At 42.5% G+C, this 8,488-nt stretch overlaps 1 protein-coding gene across 1 annotated transcript; it reads left to right on the top strand.

Annotated features, from left to right (window-relative positions):
- Window positions 1-4,804: 4,804 nt before the first annotated feature.
- On the top strand, window positions 4,805-6,333 carry LOC133368249 (uncharacterized). The gene is made up of 2 exons (XM_061592269.1): window positions 4,805-5,656; window positions 5,687-6,333. Exons 1-2 carry the CDS (start codon window positions 5,522-5,524, stop codon window positions 6,170-6,172), a joined length of 621 nt encoding a protein of 206 aa, XP_061448253.1. The 5' UTR covers window positions 4,805-5,521; the 3' UTR covers window positions 6,173-6,333.
- The last annotated feature ends 2,155 nt before the right edge of the window (window positions 6,334-8,488 follow it).

Raw genomic sequence — 8,488 nt, 5'->3', positions numbered from 1 at the left:
CAGGTAACACCCAGTTCAGACTGGGCCCCAAATAAATTTGGAGGCAGGGCTAATGTTTAAGTCAGACTTTTTAAGCATATGGTCAGGAGGAGGCAGGGGAAGAAGGAGAGACTCCATCCCCTTCTCCAACTGCACAGCCAAGAGCAGGACATTTCAATCCTGCTGGATGCTATTTCATTGGTGTGTTTGCTGTGAGGAATATGCTGGTGAAGCAGACCCCTGCAACCTGCAGGATTGCACCCTCTGCTCACCAGCTGGTGAGTGGAGGATTCAGTCCTGTTGAGTTGGACTGCAGGTGCATGGTCCCCTGCTGGGAACAGGTGTCTGCAGACAAAGCTACTCCTTCCTTCCCAATGCCCCATCCCCTGACAGCCCATATCATTCTGGGAGGCCCGAATTGGGGCAATCCAGGGCTGCCTCTACCCAACTTGGCCAAAGCCCATGGAACCAACATTGGCCTGGCGTTCAGTCCAATCTGGTGCACAGCCTACTAGGGATGAATGAGGCTCTCTCAATCCTGTCTGGGATTGACTCATTAATTATCAAAGTTTCCCTGGAGGGAAAATGTGAACAATGTGATAACTTTTCCATGTCAATCCAAGGTGTCTTTTTTCCTCAGGTTAACTGCCATGCACAATGTGGTTTTTCCCCCCTTGAGGCTGTGGCTAGGAAAGAAGGGGTCAGCCTGTGTACTATAGTCTTAAGGAAAATCGCCCCCCCCATGTCTAGTATTACTTTTTCAAAATCCCCTGATTTGATTGCTAATTACATGATTAATGTAGCATCCAGTTTGGCATTAGATTCTCTGGTGCAGAGACTAGAAGCATGCTGGGTGACAAAGCCCAGTGCCTCATGGGGAAAGTAATTCTCTGAAAGGTTACTGAAAAACTGTTTTTTCTCTCCATTGCCCTTCCTTGCTCCACCAGCCATTAAAAGGTGAGACGAAGAGGAGAGCGTGTTTCCAAGAGTGAGGGATTGGCCAGGAGGCCCTTTTAAGGATGGGTGAAGGCAGGGTATATGGGTGGGTGGAGAATCAGGAAGGCGCTGTTGGACAAAGCATAGCATTGTACCAATCTGCCTTTACTTAGGCCATTAAGAGGGAGGCCAGCAGAATCTTTTAAAGCATGAGGTGCCATAATCTGGGGACCTTGCTAATGAAGACCTCTGCTGGTAGTGGAGCATGGAATAGCTTTTTCACTGCTGACCTGAGTGTGCAGCTATGATCATGAGGCAGGAGATGCTCTTTTATGTACCCAGGTTTGAAGCTATTTAGAGGTTTAATGAAAGTGACTGGCACTTTGGAAATGGAGCATCAACCAATGAAGCTGAAAGAGTAGGGTTGCCATATTCCAGTTCCATAAATCTGGGCAGGCTAATTTGCATATTATGCAAATTATTTGCATATTATTTGCATAATATGTAAATTATTTGCATATTAATATTTGGATTGTCCAGTTGTTTTGTTTTTGTGCCTAGGAATTACCACCAAAAACTGGGGAAAGATGTGAGAAATCTTTTTTTTAAAAGCAACATTTTCAGCCTTAAATGCCTAGACTCTAGTTTCCAACACTATGGAATATTGATTGATTGATTAAGAGGATTTATATCCTGCCCTTCTGCTGTTAAAAACAGAGCTCAGCACAGCTTACAAATATAATAAAAACAATAAAAATACACAATCACTATAAAAACATAACAAAAACACAAAATAGCAACAAACATAAAGTAAGTCAGGGCAGCAGTATAGTTAACCTTTGCTGGTCATTGACCGAAATAAACTTATTTACGTTTTTTAGTATGTTTAACCATTACATATACGATATATTTTAGAGATGTGGTGGGTGGAGAAAAACAAGAAGCCAAAATGTTAGGAAAAGGAGTCTTTCACACCACATGCTCAGTTCTAAATACGGTTGCAGCAAGTTTTACAAGTTCCTCCAGTATTCCACTGGTGCAGGCACTCAGACATTCAAAGTATCTGTATGTTTCTTAGGTTTTATAAAAGCAGAGCATTGCTTAACTCAAAATTTATTCTCCCTTTGATCAACCACATCTACAGTTTCCACCTCCATACTCAAAACGAACTGGGCCTGGAAGTGTGCAACAACCCCACATATACCTTGCTAATTAGATTACCAATGTCAGGATGTCTGTCTTATCAACTGCAGTAGGGCCCTGCTTTATGGCATTCCACTTAACGGCGTCCCGCTGATGCAGCGGCTTTCAATCAGGGAAAATTCCCTGTTTTAAAGCCGATTTTGCCGTTTTGTGGCATTTTGCGGCATTTTTGCGCGACGTGACCCATTAAAGTCAATGGGTTCCGCTTTACGGTGATTTCCGCTTTACGATGGGGGCTGGGTCCCTAACCCACCGTATAAGCGGGGCCCTACTGTACTTCCCTGCTCCCCTGTGATGTTCATGTATTAGTGTATATATGGTAAGTGCTGTTTGTATAGGAGATACATGGTAAGTGGAATGAAAGAGGAGGGGGAGTGAATGGGCAGTAGAATGCTGGATGATTGGCTGAGTGTTTAGAATGGCTGAGGGTATAAATGGAAGGATGACAGTTAAATCTGGGTGGACGGTGAACGTGAGTGGGTTGTTTTGGTGGGTTTTTGAAAGGAGATTGGGTGGAGAGTTGGTGGATGTGAGGAGAGTGTGGAGTTCGGATTAATACTAAGACCAGTACCTCAGGAATAGATGAAACCATATGCTTAAGTGCCTTTATAAAGTAATCTTGTTATCTCTGTTATTTAATAAATATATTTGGTTTACCAAAGGCCTGATCCTTGGCTGGGGTTCCACAGACCAGAAGAGAGGGTAAGGTAAATACCAAGGCTGAAGGGTAACAAATGGTGGCAGCGGTGAAGAGAATAACACCACAAGTATTCAGAGCGAACCAGGATTATCTGCATTGATACAAAGGGATTGGGACAGCTTAAGCACGCAGTCACAGAGGTAACCTGATAGAGAGACTCAGGCAGAGTCTCTGGGAATACGGGTTATAGGACGTGACTGGTGGTGCTGCCTAGCAGGGGGATCTGGTGAGGTCTATGCTAGAGCGGGGAGAGAAACCATAAAAAAGGACAGTCCGGACTGGTGGAGTCCCTGGTGGTGCCTAGTGACAGGCAGTAACCACGAGCAGGTAGGAAACCATAAAAAAGGACAGTCCGGACTGGTGGAGTCCCTGGTGGTGCCTAGTGACAGGCAGTAACCACGAGCAGGTAGGAAACCATAAAAAAGGGCCGTCCGGACTGGTGGAGTCCCTGGTGGTGCCTAGTGACAGGCAGTAACCACGAGCAGGTTCAAAGGGTGAGAAGCCTGTTGACTCTTGAGGGACTTCTCTGTATGCAAATAAGAAGCATCGCAACCGTTCATCCCAGTCTTGTGGGTGATCTTGAACATAGCTTCTTATCATGCCCTTCAAAACCCCATTGAATCTCTCTGTTAGCCCATTAGTGGTGGGATGGTAAGTAGTGGTCTTTAGATGTTTTAGACCACAACATTTCCACATACATTGCATGACTTCTCCCATGAATACACTGCCTTGATCCGTCAGCACTTCATGAGGGAAACCCAGCCTCATAAAGATTTTTAATAAAGCCTCTGCCACTACAGGGGCTTCTACAGATCTTAGTGCTTCTGCGTCTGGGTACCTGGTGGCAAAATCCACCACCACCAATAGATATTTCTTGCCATGCCTTGTGGGTTTGGAAAAAGGGCCTACCAAATCTATTCCCACTCTATAAAAGGGTTGTCCAATTATAGGAAGGGGCTTTAAGGGTGCCTTAGTCTTTACTCCACTTTTTTCCACCTTTTGGCAGATACCACAAGATAGACAATGTTGTTTTACATCTTTGGAGATGTTTGGCCAATTATAGTGCACAGCCAATCTCCTCTTGGTCTTTTTTATTCCCAGATGTCCTGCACATGGGACATCGTGGGCTACCTCTAGCAATCTGGTTCTGTATTTGCTAGGTACTATCAATTGCTTCACTGGTTCACATTCATCCTTTCTCTCAGCAGGCATCTACAATCTATATAAAATCCCATTCTCACACACAACTTGATTCCTCAGTTTGTCAGTGAAAGGAATCTGTTGGGTCAGGGCTTGCTCCTTTATTTGCTTCAAACTGGTATCCTTATCCAGTTCGTCTCTGAAATGCTCTGTCTCTTCCCCAGAGACCATTTGATACAGTTTGTCTCCTTCAGCAGGCCTGCCAAGGGTTGCTATGGTGACCTGAGGCTGGCTAACAGATTCCACCCTGTTTCCTTCAGTCCCTTTTAACATGGCTTCTGTTTCTCTGCCAAGTTGCTGTCTGGTCACCACATATATTTTCCCTTGTGCCCCCATAACATCTCTTCCCAGTATCACTGGTTCTTGTTGTTGGGCATTAATACCTACTTTATATTTGCCCTCTCGGCCTCTCCACTCCATTTTCACTAGGGCCCTAGGCAAGCTTTCTGGTCTACCCCTCACTCCTTGAATAGTCACAGTTTCCTGAGGTAATATTTCCTCAGATTTTATTAAATCTGGCCTCAGTAACGTCTGAGCAGCACCAGTATCAAGCAATGCCCAATAATTTGCCCCTTGTACACTCACTTCCTCTCTCAGACTTGAATCAAGGTCTTACTTCTGTCCAGTTTATCTGGCAGAACTGAACCTTTTTCGTGGTTAGATTTTTGGTTCTATTTTTACTGCCCTTGCCTGAGCAGGATTACTAATGGGGTTGGCAACCTCACATTGAAAACGTAGGTGCCCCGGACTTCCGGGAAGGGTGACTTAGCCTGTGCCTGCTTTTGAGACGGGCTCCTGCCTCAAAAGAAGCTTATTCAGATATATCAGTCAGTTTTTTCTTTTTTTTTTGACTGATTAAACTTCTCCCGGGTAGGGAGAAACGAAGAGATTAACCTCAAAGCCTATTTTTGTTGGGACGACCAGATCTCATTAATTTATGGGACGAGGTCCAGCCGACGAAGGTGGGACGGATTTTCAACAGCAAGCTCTATCTGTTAAAGCGAACGTTCATCTTATCTTCTAAGAGAGAACGCACTAACAGGCAAGCACCCTTCTTTCTATATTTTTCTTTTACTTGACTTAAATTGTTGCTGTTTAAAAGAGATTTGCCAGATTGATCAGTTTTTGACATCTCACTGGGGAGCCATAACTTCTCTCTGCTACGCACTAATTAATAGCTTATCTCTGTTTTTGTTGCAAAAAGCTGTCCTGGATTTGCATTCTAAAGATATACACAGAAGAGGGATTTCTATTCCAGATTTTTATTTTGAAAAATATTATACTGTTTTGAGACTACTCTCTTTTTGGTCTATTTTATTTTGACGAATCTGTTTCTTGACGATTGCCATTAATTGTTTCGATCCTGGGAACTGCATTTTGTTTACTTAACTATTGGAGAGATAAGGCTGTCTGCTCTGTTTATACTGTGATGTCACCAAGTTTGGAGTATTAACCCAATTGTTGCTGAAATAAGAAGTGGTTTTCCTATATTTTTCTTTTAAAATGGCAATTAAGAAAGTGGCTGAAAATCTGGAAATAACTATGTTTCAGAAAATAATGGATGAGATTGAGATAATGAAAATTGAATTGAGTAAAATGAAGCAGGAGATTAAAGATATAAGGGTCCCTGTGAGAGAGGTGACCCTGGAAGGGGTCCCTGTGAGAGAGGAGACCCCGGAGATTGGAACAGGGGTCCCTGTGAGAGAGGAGACCCTGGAGACTGGAATAGGGGTCCCTGTGAGAGAGGAGATCCCGGAGACTGGAACCAACGTGGAACAGGAACAAGATTTGGAGTCTATGGACTTTAGAAATAAAATCTATTGTTTGGAACTCAATGTTATCTCTGAAGAAATGAATGAAGATTCTAGAGATAAAGTTATCAATGGCATGGATAATCTTCTGGACTGGAATGATGTGATGGAGCCCAATATAGAGAAAATCTATGGAATTAACTGCAGCCATGTGACAATGGAAAAACTTTTAAGAGATGACCCAGTGTATTTTGAAAAAAAGAACAGAGATATGATTTTACAGCAGTATTTCAGCAACCTATTCAGAATGGATGGCAAGAAAATATTTGGGATAGAGGTAATTCCCATCAGACTCTTACTATATGACTATGGCTTTGACAGCAAGATTATTATGGAATACTGATAATGGAAGATTGGATATTGAAATTACTGGACTTAACAAGACTACTGAAGATGGAAGATGAAAATGGAACTAATAGAGATAATAGAACAATGGCTACTGAAATTATTGAACCTAACAGATTCTGATGTGATGGATTAATTGAAATGTTTATTTTGACTATGGTTATGACAATAAGATTATCATAATTAGTAATGAGATGGATTAATCGATATGCTTATCTGGAAAAAAAAATTGATAGATATATTTCTTAAAGAATTGAAACCTCTCTTTGACTTTTTGTGGAAAGAATAAAGTAATGTTTATGAGATTTGATGATTAAGTAAGATAACTACTGGAGGAAAGTGATTTTATAATATGACTTAAGAGACAGGATTGTTATATATTATAGACTTATAACTGATTTGATCTTTGACAAATGGGAAGTCAATATTTTACTCTTTATTTTTTATTTTTGTTTTTTCTTTTCTTTTTTTCTTTTTGTTTAACTATTTTTGATTTTGTTTTTTGTCTTTGAATGTTTTATGATTTTGTCTTGTATGTTTTATGAAAATCTGAATAAAAATTATTGAAAAAAAAAAAAGAAAACGTAGGTGCCCCGGTCTACCACATTTATAGCATAATTTCTCCTCTGTTTTAGGGTACACAGATCCACTCTGGGGTGTCCTGTGCCCTTCAGATTTTACTGGAGGGCTCACTCGCTGTGGTACCACATCCCTTCTGCCGCCACTATATGGTCTGGGTTTAAAATCTCTTGATGTTTTCCCCACCCAGCCAGTTCTATTGGAGGCAAAGTGATCCGCCATCTCTGCGGCCTCCTGCACCGATGTAGGGGAACGGTCTTTGACCAGGAGCCTTATTTCTGGTGGTAACTGATGGAATAATTGTTCCAGTATCATGAGGCTTTTCACCTCTTCTACTGACTGAGCTTTGGCACTACTCATCCACTTTCCAAATATATCCATCAGCTTTGCTCCCAGTTCAACAAAAGACCTCCCTGCTTGGATCTGACAGTTTCGGAATAACTTTCTAAAATAGTCAGGTCCCAGTCTGAATCTTTTGTAGACTGCCTCTTTAAACTCAGCATAGGTGATGGGCCTGTCTGAGGGGAAATATTGGTATACCTCTGCCAATTCCCCTTTGATCAGGTTTGATAAATACTGCATGTATTTATCTTCAGGTAGCCCCCACAACTGAGCTGCCTTTTCAAGGGTTGTGAGATAAATTTGAGGATCTTGACCAGGCTCATACACAGCAAAGTCCTTTGGAGTAATTTTTATTTTTGCTCCATCTCTGTCTTTCCTTGTCTCCTCAGAGTGAAATTTCTCTCTATCCAATTTTAATCTTTCCCCTTGTATCTCAGCATCCACTCTCATTCTCTCAGTTTCCATCCTCAATCTCTCAGTTTCCATCCTCAACTTCTCAGTTTCTAACTCTCGCTGTTTATCTTTCCCATCAGCTTCCATCCTCAATCTCTCAGTTTCCATCCTCAACTTCTTAGTTTCTAACTCTCGCTGTTTGTCTTTTTCCTCAGCCTCCCATCTTAACTTCTCTCTCAAATACTCTATATAAGCAAGATTGCTTAAGTATCCTTCTGGGGTCTCTTCCCTGACAGGTTGTTTTTGCTGGGCAGTTGCAAATCCTATAAGTGCTACCCTCAATTCATCTACCCCTTTACCCTCATGAGGTAAATTGAATGTTATGCACTTCTCCACCAGCTCCTCTCTTTTCATTTTTATATATTCAGCCATGGTGTTTGAGTTCACTCACTCTTTGCCACACACTCTTTGCCAGTCACTCTCACAAGTAATCTTGTTTTGTTATTTCTGTTTGCCACACCACTGTTAGGGATTCTCTAGTATTCGTACCACCGCTACAGCCAACACCTGTGATGTAGTCTCCTTTGTTCGTATCCCACCGCTACTGCCACCACATGTGATGCCCTTCCCTGGCTCTCCCTGTCAGGTTCCTACCTGCTCGTGGTTACTGCCTGTCACTAGGCACCACCAGGGACTCCACCAGTCCGGACTGTCCTTTTTTATGGTTTCTCTCCCCGCTCTAGCATAGACCTCACCAGATCCCCCTGCTAGGCAGCACCACCAGTCACGTCCTATAACCCGTATTCCCAGAGACTCTGCCTGAGTCTCTCTATCAGGTTACCTCTGTGACTGCGTGCTTAAGCTGTCCCAATCCCTTTGTATCAATGCAGATAATCCTGGTTTGCTCTGAATACTTGTGGTGTTATTCTCTTCACCGCTGCCACCATTTGTTACCCTTTAGCCTTGGTATTTACCTTACCCTCCCTTCTGGTCTGTGGAA

The sequence above is a fragment of the Rhineura floridana genome, chromosome 1, assembly GCF_030035675.1.
Source record: "Rhineura floridana isolate rRhiFlo1 chromosome 1, rRhiFlo1.hap2, whole genome shotgun sequence".
NCBI classification, from domain to species: domain Eukaryota; kingdom Metazoa; phylum Chordata; class Lepidosauria; order Squamata; family Rhineuridae; genus Rhineura; species Rhineura floridana.
Note: the sequence above shows the minus strand (reverse complement) of the source record. Positions and strands in the feature narration are given on the sequence as shown.

Bases quoted from the DNA above. Each gene is read 5' to 3' on its own strand.
- LOC133368249 (XM_061592269.1), top strand. From the start codon at position 5,522: ATGGCAATTAAGAAAGTGGCTGAAAATCTGGAAATAACTATGTTTCAG. The intron at 5,657-5,686 runs GTGACCCTGGAA...CCTGTGAGAGAG, and splicing joins TAAGGGTCCCTGTGAGAGAG to GAGACCCCGGAGATTGGAAC.